Source organism: Aspergillus eucalypticola (assembly GCF_003184535.1).
Source record: "Aspergillus eucalypticola CBS 122712 chromosome Unknown BO83scaffold_18, whole genome shotgun sequence".
Lineage (NCBI taxonomy): Eukaryota > Fungi > Ascomycota > Eurotiomycetes > Eurotiales > Aspergillaceae > Aspergillus > Aspergillus eucalypticola.
Genome location: NW_020290292.1, coordinates 705,119 through 717,790, shown reverse-complemented (window position 1 = coordinate 717,790; position 12,672 = coordinate 705,119). Strand labels below are relative to the sequence as shown.

The following is a 12,672-nucleotide window of genomic DNA, read 5'->3' as shown; positions in this document are numbered from 1 at the left end:
CCATCCCGTCAACTCTATCGTGCACCAACTAGGTATGAATTGGAAACTGACAGTGGCGATCAAGAGCCGTCAAGCAAACATACCCCCTGTCATGACGCTCGATGTTAACGCCACTGAAGTGGCTGCATGCAACCTTTGAGCAGTCGAAAACACGATAGACCTTCAAGGACGACACACTTCAGCCTTCGGGCATGCGGCGTCTAATTCCAATATACTCAAATGTAAGAGGCAAACAATGTGTATTGGGAAAAGTCGAAGGCAAAGCAAAGCGATGTTAACGCACACGCATGCAGATAACAAAGCAGGGACTTGATCTGAAGACATGCTTCGTATCTGGACGACGATTGGTGATCGAAGAGCTCCGTGAGGCCGGACTGGCCGGCATAGTTTATGCATGAGTGACTTGGCATGGCCACATTTCCGTCAATTGTTGGAATGGAAGATTAGAGTGGCTGATTTTGCCGCGTTTCATACTGCGGGCCTGCAGAGGCCAGGTCTCGAAAGGCAATTCAGTCAAGCAAATTGTGAGCGAACCGGTAGTGGCGTTTACCATTTTTTCCCGCGTCAAGCATATTGTAATATGACGAGCGTGTGATTGCAGACGCCACCTCACGTATCATTCCATCATGTCAGCTTAAGATAATGAAGTAAAGGAGAGCGGAGCAGAGAAGCAATGTATGCCAAACCGAAACAAAATGTATGGCGTATTAGTGCCCTGGTGAGAAGCAGCGTCGAAGGCTGACCGGCGTGACAGTCGACATACAGTGCGCCATAGCTAAGATGCTCGCACACCAAGCGAATGCTAGCGGGCACGAAATTTACTTGCCTGATACTGAGACTAATGCTCCGTTGCTCCTCGTTCTAGACCACCGAGATGCCGCAGAGATTTAAACCTAAACCTAACAGTCGCTAGCGTATTTGGTTATCCAGCAGGATGGCAATCCGCGCGAGCAAAGTCACTTCGTCCGTAGCTAGACGCTGTCTCTCCGACTTAGCGAAGAACTAGTGAGGTTTGCGCAGGGCCAGATAGATCAGACCGTCTGTCAAGTAATGAGCTAACGGGCCCAATCGGTTTGGCACCCTGCCCCTCATATCCTCTTCCAATGAGCAGTTGCGGCCAATCCAGTAGCATCGGAGCCCACGAAAGGGCCCGACAGTCATACCAGGGCCATGCGGGTGCACGGGCACCGGCTGCTTTCAAGACACGTCAGTGAAATTGCCTCGTCGCTAATCCCATCAGCGCCTTCACAGAGTAGGTATATCGCTTCGGTTACGCCAGTCTCGCGTCCGAGAAACCCCCGGGGCAGCGCACCCGACGAGCTAAATGTCACGTTGAAATAATTTCTGCTGTAAAGCTGCCTTTACGTGTGAGAACAAAAGAAAGCGAAAGCATACGGAAGCAGACCTGGGGGGATAGGAGATCGCTAGGTTTCGCCTATGTATGGGACCCCCGCGTTTGAAAGCGGGCTAGAATGATCGACGGCGGCCTGGCCTGAACGTATCTTTCCGGTTGGTGTTGGATAGTCGGGGTTGTCCGTGGCTCCTCCTGTGAGTATTGGCCTAAATATAGCTGTTCTGATAGGCCCTGATAGGCCCTGATAGGCGATTTGATCCCTCCAGTTTGGTTCCCTGGGTCCAAGCCAATCTCCATCATCTAGATTGGGCCTGTCAGCTCTTTAAGGTTCTCAAGCGACGTAAGTGTTGATAAGGGGAAGATGGAACACAAAGGTCCATGATGAGTAGGACAAGGATGTCTAGCCAATCGTAACGGACGTAGATGATGGCATGCGGACAACGAGGGACGGTCTTATGCAGTAGTACTAGGGGGTCCAACATGTCCCATATGCAAGCGTGGCTAATTGTTGCTTGATCGCTGAGTACCGCATGCGGCGGTTGACCAAAGAGAAACGTAAAAATACCCCTCGTGGGAAGGTCCTTGCGCTCACGACGTACGTACCACGATCTACTATCCTAGCCATCAGTTGTCTGACATGCATCGAGCCGCCGTACGGGTTTCTTTTGACGCCAATCTTGATTACAAGATTGTTTCACCCCCACTTGATTTTGAGAGATGAGGGGCTGTTCGCTTGCACGTTCGACCACCCCACAGGGGAGATGCGCAGATAGGAACGGACATGGCTGGGACGCTAGTCAGAAGGAGGCTGCGGACGAGTGTCTGGAAACAAGACGGTAGCTAGTCTTGTAGATATTCCTAGTGCACATTTTGAGTGTCCGGAAACGGGCACTAAGGGCGGATCAACGGACCCCAGTGGACGTTGTCCTGACTCCTGAGAGGTTGACGCGAGAAAGGAAGTACTTTGGCCATCCAATGAGTTAGTTAGCTCTGGCGTTTTGTCAGTCAGCATTCAGCGACATTTAGATCCGAAGCTTCTCGTGGCCCTGATAAGCAAGCCAATTGAAAGGAAGACCAGCATGACTTCATGAATCACTAGGCTTAGAAAACTTCCCTATTCCTTCCAAAACTTATCGAAGATGGTAAGATGAAGGGAACGAAGACATAGATTGCCCAAGACAAAACCCGTATAATAGCAATAGCTCCGGTGAACGTTTATGCCAGACGCTCGGATCCACGTGCTCCGCCGCAGACAGGAGAGACCTGCATGCTTAGTGTTTTGTCCAGCCCTCACTCTAATAGCAGCCTAGCTATCTACTTAGTTTAGTCTAGTCAAGTCCGTGTCCTACTATGCTTCGAGAGAGCAAACATACATATGACAGAGGAGTGACCTACCGGACTGGGCTTAACGTGTCAAGGTGGTTAGCAAGAGCATCCACTTTGTCCTCTAGAGATATAGTGGCACTGGTCGGACAGTGGTAGTACAGGGCACTAACTTGAAACTGGAAATTGAACTACAATTGGGAGAACAAACATTACTGTCAGCGTGGTAGGTGCGCAGTGCTCGTTCAAAGCGTATGCAAAGCAACCGCACCAAAACATCCGTGCATCCGTTAAGACAATAGAAGAAGGTAGTAATCGGCAAGATGACACGACTATCCGGAAGCTTCCAGCATCCCGTGTTATCCCGAGACTACGTACTTGTCGGCTGGGAACTTGGACATGTTACCTCCCGGAGGGCAGCTACAGGGCACTCCTCAATTTGCAAAGTAAAGCAGTATACATTTGTATAACTGTAATCTGTGAAGAGGATGGCTTCTAATGTGAAGATTATGATTAGTAGATAAAGAGTAGATACAGTTCTGGGTGGATCGGTCATTCATCGGGAGGAGAAGGGGGAAATGGATCTTCTCCTGCTTTGCGGGTGCCCCGGAATGAACGAAGCAACGGTCGCGCATTGGCTTGCCGAGGATCTGGGATCTGGACTTCAACAGACCGTGCGGAGGTTTCCCCAGAAATCCAAACAGGAAGGAGGAGTGACCGACAAACTCTCGGGTTCTTTGTTCTGCTTCTCCTTATCAATATCACATCATTCTCTCTCCCAAGGGATACTGCGGGAATGAAAAGCCGGTGGGTCTGATACTCGACGCATCGGGGAGGGGTTTCGCTAAGGGAGGAAACAAACTGAATCCCTGACTACTCTGCTCCGTGTTTCTGGCCTGGGAATGAGATTATGATGATGTTCACGCTAGCTGCCATGCCCCGTCTAGTCCAGTTAGTAAGTAATTTATCGCACGTCCCTCCCGCACAGCTCCAAACCGGATGTTAGGAAGAGACCTCACTACAGTGCATAATTAGTGCGTCTTGGGGGTTTCGGAGTCCTTCTAGACTCCGGTCGCAGACGTAAAGTCTGTCGATGGATGATTGGTATGCGGCTAAGGTATAGATCGGAGGCTTTATCTAGGATACATAGCTCGGTTCCTGATAGCAAGGTAGTAATTTAGCTAGCTAGGCAGCTCAGTATGGATATATAGTAGATAATACGAGGGAGACTGTACTATGGACGACTGGTAAAACCTTCAGTAAGTCCGAAAGGACATTGCTTCATGAGGCTGGCTCTGGATCGTCCGACGATGTTCGGGTGTCAAGACTGGTCTAACCCCACCTCAATTAGAGCCAATGGCGGGCTGCAAAATGCTTAATGTGACCCACACCCATGCACCACGAGAGTTACACCATTTCAGTGCCGACCAATCAGCAATGAACCAGAATAGATGCACTAGACAGGAAAGAGTAAAAGTTGCTGGAGACTAGACCAACATGTCTTAGCGCAACTGCTTCGTCTCCACCCGGCCGGTTGTCCATTCGAGGTACCGTCGTCATGATTCACTTTGCGAGCATTTGGTTTCTTTGGTGGCAAACAAGATCGAAAAAAGCACCGAACAGATTCTTCTGTGCTGGTTCAACCTTGTTTGATGCCCTCCTTGGGAGGTACCCGTTCCTAGGTACTGTGCACTGCTTGATACGAAGGAGAGGGGGGAAGAGGGGGGTGGGAAATATCTTCGTACTTCTTTCTTAACCCGCGCGTACGTCAATCGTAATCAATTCTCCAACAAATCCTCCTTCCGCCAAGCCATCGACGCGGTACCCTGCGTCTCTGATCCTTCTCGTTGGTTTATCTACCAAACCTCACTTGATCCGCGCGACATCAACGCTTCCTCCCCCCTTGGCCCCCCTACCATCGGGTATCTAGACTCTTTAGATCCTGGTCTAGTACCTGGGAAGAATTAAGAGTTTTTCTTTTTATCAAAACGAAAATTAAAAGATAAATAATAATAATACCGAAAAAAAAAAGAAGATTCAACGGTCGAACCCCCCCGTGCATTATCGCATCTCCACTCGCCACTATCACTAAACTCGCAACTCGCAAAAGAAGAGAGAGAGAGAGGTATTTCCGGTTTCCCGCCGCTTCCCGTCAACGTTACTTTACGACTCTTGCCTTTCACCCTGCGACTCCCATACACACGCTGGTTTATTCCCGACCTTTCATCTTAATCTAGCTTCGACCCCATCCAAGTTTCCGATCCTTTCGTGCGACCGAGCAAAAGGCCTTCTCCACCCCCCTCCGAGGGGCTTGTTTGGAGCCGTTAATAACTCTCGCATATCACTCACTCCCTGACACCTTGATGGCTCCTCAAGATACATCTTACTAGCTCTCTCGCCCTATAACACGCCTTAGCTGCCCCTTCATATATGCTGCCAATCAAGATCAAATCCTACTCTGGCCTACCCCATACTGTGCCATGATCTCAGCACTTTGTCGCCATTCCTAGATAGCGGGCCTTTCCTCGACGCCTCTTGCGCCTTTCCATTGGAGACGAAACATTCCATCTCAATCAATTGTTCCACCTTTTCTGCTTCAACTCCAGCCCTTGCAACGGCCATTCCATTCGCAGACTGCCCTTATGTACCTGATTGAGCTGCTAGGATGACGGCCATACTTCCCGCCTCGAACGAGGGGCGATCACGCTTTTCTCCGGACCCTTTGCGAAGTCCAATCACCCAAACCTACTTCCTCGAAGAGCCCAATGTCGCCACAGCCAAATTTAATCTGCCCGCATATCATCGCAAGGATCGTTCTGATGCTGTAGTGTCCTCCCCGTCGCGGTCAGCGTCTCCATCCCCGGATTTCACTATTACAGCTGTGGGGAATCTCCCTCCCACGCCTGCGACTCTGAGCAGTCTATCTCTTATGAGTGAGGGCCATGATGATGACGAGTTGGTCCTGCCGTCGTACGATTCCAGCCAATTCGCACAGAAGGAGCCTGAAGCCCTCAGTGATGTGTCTGTGGACTCCTCGGCGGACTTCTCACGCCTGACGCAGGCACCGGCTGCTGATGATAGTACAATCGAGGATGAGCCATCGAGGCACGTGGATTATCTATCTCATGAATGGAGACAGGAGGATATTTGGGCGTCATGGCGTTACGTCGTCGCCCGGAGGAACATATATGAAAATGGGAAAAGGCTAGAGAATGCCTCGTGGAGGACGTGGGCTAAGTTGAAACTCAACCTGGGTACAGTATCGCCAGAAGCCCTCAACTGGTCAGTTTTCGGACAGAGTCCCTTAAGCTTTGGCTTTTTGCTAACACTCCCAATAGGCTGAAGGACTGCGATGTGACGTGGTTGTACGGACCCTTAAAGACGTGCAATAAGCGGGAGAAAGCATTCAATGGCTCTCCTCCTCCCAGCCGTTTGGAGACACCGACCTTGTACCCGGATAGGAAACCAATTTTGAAGAAGAGAACGGCTTCTGAGACTATCTTGCAGCGTTCTCTGTCCCAGCACACGCTCTTGCAACATGCGGGAGCCATTTTAAAAGCACAGGAGGCCGAGATTAACCGTAACCGTCCCCCATTACAGAGGGCCTCCTCGGAGTTTGGACATATGCTTAGCAAGTCATCCACCACTCCCGTGGGGGGTACTGCTAAGGGTACCGCCACCAATACGTCAACGTCGGCCACCCCTAGCGAACGACGGCATATTCACTTCAACAACGAGGTGGTGCAATGTATTGCTGTTGAGGCGAAAGAGGAAGACGATGGCTGGCCTGCTTATGTCGGGGATGAGTCATCAGAGGATGGTATCGTTATGATGAAACACATTCATTCTGACTCGTCGCTCAGCGACAAAGGTACGCCTCGTGGTAGCGTTACTGGTGAAAACAAAACCATTGCCCCGCTTCCTTCTACCACACTCAAGTACCGATGGGATGCTTCGGACCATGCGGATGATCTGCCAGATTGCCGAGGGGATGCCTGTGGGAACGGAAAAACCACATCAGAATCACCAGCATCCTCAATAATGGATCGGTGGTCCAGCTACTTCTCGAATTCTACGTTGCCTACTTCGTCCGGAGCCGAGAAGTCGACGCGGAAAAACGCACGATCTGGCAGGAATAACACGCCATCTGCTAATTTCCTTCTCGACGAAGAAGAGAATGATGTGGAATTCGACTGGGAGCCAAGCCGCAACTCATATGGCCTAGGAAGTCTAAGCCGTCCCTGGTTTGTGAATCCAGAAGATGATGAGGAGCTCGATTACTACTTCCATTCGATGTCTCCGGAGGGAATGACACCCAACGAAGACGACGAACCATTGAGTGCGAGCATTTTTGACCGTGTGGCAGACACCGTAAACACAGCCAAGGACATTGCACATGTGATATGGAACGTCGGCTGGAGGCGGTGATTCCCTCCCCGTGGAGCATCCACAAGGTCGCAGAGCGGGCTTTACGACTTAATGCACCTAATTTTCTAGCCATCAATTTCTCATGCATCTTTCTCATACAATAAACGACCAGGAAGACGGGTTGCGGCGTTCTGAGCTTTCACCAATTATTGTTGCTGGCTGCTGGTCGACGATAAAAGGGGTTAAAGGAGGGATCTTTCTATTTTCTTTTCCCATCTTCCGTGGGGCTGTATGTGCCTGGAGGAAGCTGGGATTTCCGGATCATGTTTTGGCGTAGTTCATGTTTGGTTTTGGGTTCTGCCTGGGGGCGTTTCTCGATGGGCTGGCTGTCATGACGGCTTTAATTTCCTGCATCTTATTTTTCTTTTACCCCCGGATATCACCACGCGAGGTAGCATTGACTTATTATGACCCAATGAGACATATGATGATCCAACATACAGCAGATGAAATTCCATTATAGTAGTGTACGACATGTTACACCCCAGAATATCCTTCCATACATATTGGACTAACACAATTCTCACTCAACTCCATTTAGTAGTTCCGCCAATAACCACCAAGTATGCTACCACAACCTTAAAACCATAGCTACCTACCAGCTCATGCTCACGCAGACACAGGTACCAGTTTCACTACCTTTGCTACCAAACAAAGACTGGTGCCTACTTACCAACCTGCACCCGCATCAAAGACACCAACTTATAGACACAACTCTCAGACTACCATATTCGAGCAATAAAGGTTTAAAATATGCATATGAACAGAAATAAAACAAAAAGGGTAGTGATCACACCTGTTCAACTACTTTACTACAAGTAGTTCGTCTCCGTGAGAATCAGGTACCTCTTTTCCGTCTCTAGGAGAAAACTTGAAGCTTGAGCCTATAGAAAGCAAGGCACTTTTTGCAAGTAACCTCAATTGGAAATGAACAACACCAACTATTACCAAGTACCAATCGGAAGAGAGGTGAAAGAAGGCAAACAAACAGGTTTACTGTGTAATTTGCTTGGAAGGTGGGGGAGGGGGCCGGTAAGATAGGAAAGGAGTGCAGCATAAACCTGCGAATTTGGACTAGAAGATGGAATGAGAGCAAGGATTGAATCATGGAAAGAGGTAATTAGTCAACTAATAATGTATGTAACTACTTTGTAGAATGAGACAAGTGGTTGGCTGGGTCGCGGTGGATTGATTAATAGCAGGAGGTGCTATAAGGGAATAAGCATCGGTGCCTAATCGTTGGTGGGGATTAGTGCATACTACCAAGCTACTTTGCTACTTTTCTACTACGGAGTAGCTACTAGATATCTACTGGGCACGGATGCAAGGAAGACCGTGCTTTTTAGTTTGAACCAAGCGGGTCTGAAGCCGGATCACGTCGTGCTCAATGTTACGTCAGGACGGCTAGAAGTGGGCTGGCTGGCTGGCTCAACTCGGAGGTTGAGCGTATTCAGGGGTAGTGGAGAATGTTGAACGATGGTTAAATGAGACCATATTATTGTAAACGTGGGCTCACGAGCCACAGACCCTCAATATCAGGGTTTGCGACGATGTATATGCATGCACCAATAGCAATAACCAACTCCTAGATACCTAAAATCCTAACTCCCTGTTGCATTCGAGGTTTTCTGGACTGTAACGAGGACTATTAGCATCATGATTGAAATTTGCTAGTCGACTTTGGTCTTCTTTGTAATGTGTTACTTACATTGGGTATCATCAACAAGAGACAAGAGAGATGGTAAAAAAAAAAGGGTGATGCGTGCGTTGATAGCACCACCATCATACATAGCGGTAAACAGAAGATTCGTGAAAGTTCTCCATATACATCGGAAATAGGAATAAGTCCCTATGAAGGTCCCTTCGACCTCTGCTTGGTCAAAAGCAAGATGTGAAGAAATGAAAAAACGGCCACTCAACCCTCCATCACATCTTCCGTAGTGTCACGAAACGTCTCCGGGAAAAAGCCCGGTGGCGGCCAAATGTCGGCAATCGACGGGGGATGTACCAACGGCTGAGTCCCAGCGAGTCGGTCTGGGTCATGGCAGAAAGCCTGGAATGTACTCTCGTCAATAAATCCGAAATCCTTCAGCGCAGCCTCGCGATTGTTAGCCCACTCTGTGGTGTCGAGATATGCAAGATCCTTGAAGATGGCGTCAATGTCGCCGGTTGACCCGATACGCTCTGTCGTATCCGAGCTCCTATCCCCGGAAGGTACAGAACGTTCGTGTATAACGCCCGGGCCGGTGACCGACATCATCGAACTCGACACGCCAGAGTCGGGTGTAGACGGATGGGGGCGCGGGCCCCGCGGTAATGCTGCATTCAGAGCAGCAGCAGGCTCGGACTTGTCCATGTGTGCCGTTCGCCCGTCCAAGGTTTGTTGGAAGGACACGTCCATCATGGATAAATCAGGATTTTCCACCGTGGGATCTTTTGGCGTCATGTACTGTCCGTCCACCGGGATAGTGATGCCCATAATGGCAGATGTATAATCGGAATCCCCCATTCCAGGTGCAGTCCTTCTCATGGGAGGGTTCATCGTAGGCTCACCCATTATGTTCGGATACCCTGCCGCCGATGTTGCCACAGACCCAGGGGGTAGTGCAGTACTGGTCATACCGCTAGCCATTCCGGGTGCTGATCCTGCGTCTGGTGGTTGATAGGATAGAGCAGGGTTTCCGGGGAGATCTTTAGAACGGTACCAGTGATCGATGGAAGCAGACAATGAGCGATACACTGGCCAAGTTGAACTAAGCTCCGTGGTTCGCTGAAGGAGCGCTTCAGTCCACCGTCCGAAAGGGAACATGTCGGATTCGATCTTATTGCGCAGAGTGAACGCTTGTTCGGCGATAGTGCGCAAAGAAAGCTCGAATATCGGCGGCAAACCGCAAACCTGAAAGTTATCAAGGTGCTGGGACACCATTGGAAGAGCTCTATAAAGGAGTTTCTTGGCTCCTTCGATAGCCGGCCGTTGAGAGCGATGCAGCCCAAGCTCCTGAGGCGCAATGCGCAGATAAAGCCATAGAAGCGTAGCCACATATGTCAGGCCAAGGTAGCTCTGGTGCGGGAGCAAGGCCGAGTGTCGTTCCGGATAGATACTTTCTGGGCCAATCAAGCGACATCCAAGAGGAAGACGATCATCCCATTGCTTAAGCTCCATGACTAGTTGTTGTGCAAATAAGGGTGCGTTTGGTCCAGCCGTGGAGTCGCGAGCAATCTTATTCAGTACACCGGCTAATTCGACTAGTCGATTGAAGCAGCTTAGAGCGAGCAGCGGACCCCGTCGAGGAGGGCTCTTTCCTTGTCCAGCCCCCGTAGGTGGCAAGACATCCGACCATGAGTTCCACTCTTCCAAGCCATCTTCTTCCAACAGCCCGACCATGGTGAGATCACGAGGATGCATGCACGGTCTCCTCGACAAACGAAACGAAAGCAACGAGTCAATCACGAAACACCCAAGGAAAACCGCCTTGCCTTGCCTCAACTCGTCCGATCGTCGAACGTCCATGAAGGCTCCAAGGTCCATCGAAATGGCCATGCGAACAGCCTGGCCACTCAACAGCCAGGCAGCAGTCCAGTCCTCCAGGCCGATGTTCACCAACGTCAGCAGCAACAGTGCCTGCACATGTCCAAGCTCGAACCGCTCCGTTTCAGAAGGGATCAAGCTCCGAGCTACCGAGTAATACTCCTTGGTTTTCGAAAGTGCTTCCAACGCCCCGTCCTGCGGGTTAACCCGAGATTGCGAAATGGTATAACTGAGCAAGGCCCACAATGCGGCGTGGTCGCCCGAACCTGGGGCCATTTTTGCGACAGATAGCGGCGCGCTTGCATACAGGTACGATGCTCGTAAGATGTTGTGTTTTGCGACGATTGGGAACCAGGAGTGAGTGACTGCGAAATAGACGTCCAACAACTGCGAGGTCTGCGGGGGTAATTGTAGGGCATTCGTAGCGCTGGCGGTATACGACGTGATTCTGCTGTCTGTGGGAGCGGCCAGCCGGGGCCTTTTAGCATGGGGAGAGGTGGAAGGCTCAACAACACGCGGAGCATCATGAGCGAGAGGAGTCGAACTACGGTCGATGCGGAATCCCCATTCACTTTCGGTGCCGTCATCATGGTCCTCCCGAGAGCGCTTTCCTGAGCTCTCCGTGACTGGCTCAGAGTTAGACAGCATCTTCTCGAGCGCCCCATATAGGCGACTGGTTTTCCAAGATTCATGCAGTGTCTCTGACGCGCCATCATCCGTCCATAAGGACATGAGCTTCTGTCTCCGACCAGCTGATTCGGCGGTGGTCCCCAGTAGAGTTAGCATTGTGTCTTCGAAGCCATCGATATTGCAGATGGATAAGGCCCAGAGCTTCTCCAGGCCACGAACATAGCCCTCTGGTAACCCGCGCTTCTTGGCATGGGGATCATATGAGCAGGTCTGGCCTGAAGCCTGGCAGGCCGAACAAGCGGGACGTAGTCCATCGCACTTGTCCTAAAGATGGAGGTCATTGTCAGCATGGAGGGTGAGAATTAATGACATGGTGGAGGAGTAGATAGAAACTGAAGGGGCAAGCAGATCCAGGATGTTGAGTTGAGGAAGTAGGAAAGAAGGCGAGTAGATGGCCCAATTGAAACGGCAGTGGGCAGCTGAGCTGCAGCTCCGAGGTGATAACAAGCACCGAAAACGGGCAAGTACGTGACGTGACGCAAGAACGCCGCCCCGAACATGATCGAGTACAGAATGAAAAACCACCTGCAGTTCGGGGTTGAATTGCACCGATCGGGCTAAAAGCAAGAGCCAGATGGAGATGGAGAAAGGAAGGGAAAAATCTATAAAATATGTGGGGAGAGGGAAGAAGCAGAGAAGCCAAAGAAAAGGTATTAATTAATTGATTGATTGATTGATTCTAACTGACCTTTTTACTTCGACAGCGATCACAGGCTCTCGACACCCTCTTCCGTCGAGGGGCTTTAGAATCGGAACCCTCGTCCATGGGAGAGGGTTAATTAATTAAAAAGATATGGCATGTCATGAAAGCAGGAAAAAGAGAGGAAAGAAGAGAAGAAGGTAGCGAGCGAAAGGTGGTCGGGCCTCCCAGAAACGACACCGACCAGAAGGGGGAAGGTAAAAAAGGCGTGACGGAAAAGGCGGTTTTCAGTTCAGTTTAGTAGGGAATAATAGGAATAGGAAGTGTAAAGTTCAAGTAACCTGGGAAGGTTAATAGTGATAGGTAAGTAAGTAGTAGTAGTCGCCAGGCAAGCCGAGAAAGGGACCGTGGCGGAGGGATTGGAGCAAGCCGAAAAGGTTATCCCGCAGTGCATGCCCGTCTGTTATAAAACAAGACCCTCGGGTCCCCCAGACGCAATCGGAAAAGAACTTGTCAAGAAAAACGATGGCAAGTAGTATTACGCAAGAATCCAATGAGTTCTAAAGATGGATGATTGCTACCACAGCCACCTCAGGGTCTCGCTGTTGAATCTCCTTGGTCCATCCAATCCAATATGGAGTTGTGCATCGGCCCAGACCCATCCTGAGGCAACCAAGTTTAGAAAGGGATCCGGGAAAGTGTAAAAGA

At 50.2% G+C, this 12,672-nt stretch overlaps 3 protein-coding genes across 3 annotated transcripts; 1 reads left to right on the top strand and 2 right to left on the bottom strand.

Annotated features, from left to right (window-relative positions):
• Positions 1 to 1,388: 1,388 nt before the first annotated feature.
• Positions 1,389 to 1,769, bottom strand: BO83DRAFT_73320 (uncharacterized protein). The gene has a single exon (XM_025537562.1). It carries the CDS (start codon positions 1,652 to 1,654, stop codon positions 1,436 to 1,438), a length of 219 nt encoding a protein of 72 aa, XP_025386553.1. The 5' UTR covers positions 1,655 to 1,769; the 3' UTR covers positions 1,389 to 1,435.
• Positions 1,770 to 5,201: 3,432 nt separating this feature from the next.
• On the top strand, positions 5,202 to 7,221 carry BO83DRAFT_73277 (protein phosphatase regulator REG1). The gene is made up of 2 exons (XM_025537561.1): positions 5,202 to 5,959; positions 6,016 to 7,221. Exons 1-2 carry the CDS (start codon positions 5,343 to 5,345, stop codon positions 7,103 to 7,105), a joined length of 1,707 nt encoding a protein of 568 aa, XP_025386552.1. The 5' UTR covers positions 5,202 to 5,342; the 3' UTR covers positions 7,106 to 7,221.
• A 1,355-nt stretch (positions 7,222 to 8,576) lies between these two features.
• Positions 8,577 to 12,370, bottom strand: BO83DRAFT_379932 (putative C6 transcription factor). Its single transcript, XM_025531621.1, has 3 exons — positions 12,013 to 12,370; positions 8,814 to 11,588; positions 8,577 to 8,738 (listed from the first exon to the last, which is right to left on the bottom strand). The coding sequence occupies exons 1-2, from the start codon at positions 12,088 to 12,090 to the stop codon at positions 9,021 to 9,023; spliced, it is 2,646 nt and encodes an 881-aa protein (XP_025386551.1). The 5' UTR covers positions 12,091 to 12,370; the 3' UTR covers positions 8,577 to 8,738; positions 8,814 to 9,020.
• Between the last annotated feature and the right edge of the window lie 302 nt (positions 12,371 to 12,672).

What these genes read in the sequence shown, in the direction of transcription:
- BO83DRAFT_379932 (XM_025531621.1), bottom strand. Translation starts at nt 12,090, where the DNA reads ATGGACGAGGGTTCCGATTCTAAAGCCCCTCGACGGAAGAGGGTGTCG. An exon ending in ATCGCTGTCGAAGTAAAAAG is followed by an intron (nt 11,589 to 12,012) that starts GTCAGTTAGAAT and finishes CTCCATCTTTAG; the next exon opens with GACAAGTGCGATGGACTACG.
- BO83DRAFT_73277 (XM_025537561.1), top strand. Translation starts at nt 5,343, where the DNA reads ATGACGGCCATACTTCCCGCCTCGAACGAGGGGCGATCACGCTTTTCT. An exon ending in TCGCCAGAAGCCCTCAACTG is followed by an intron (nt 5,960 to 6,015) that starts GTCAGTTTTCGG and finishes CACTCCCAATAG; the next exon opens with GCTGAAGGACTGCGATGTGA.
- BO83DRAFT_73320 (XM_025537562.1), bottom strand. Translation starts at nt 1,654, where the DNA reads ATGATGGAGATTGGCTTGGACCCAGGGAACCAAACTGGAGGGATCAAA.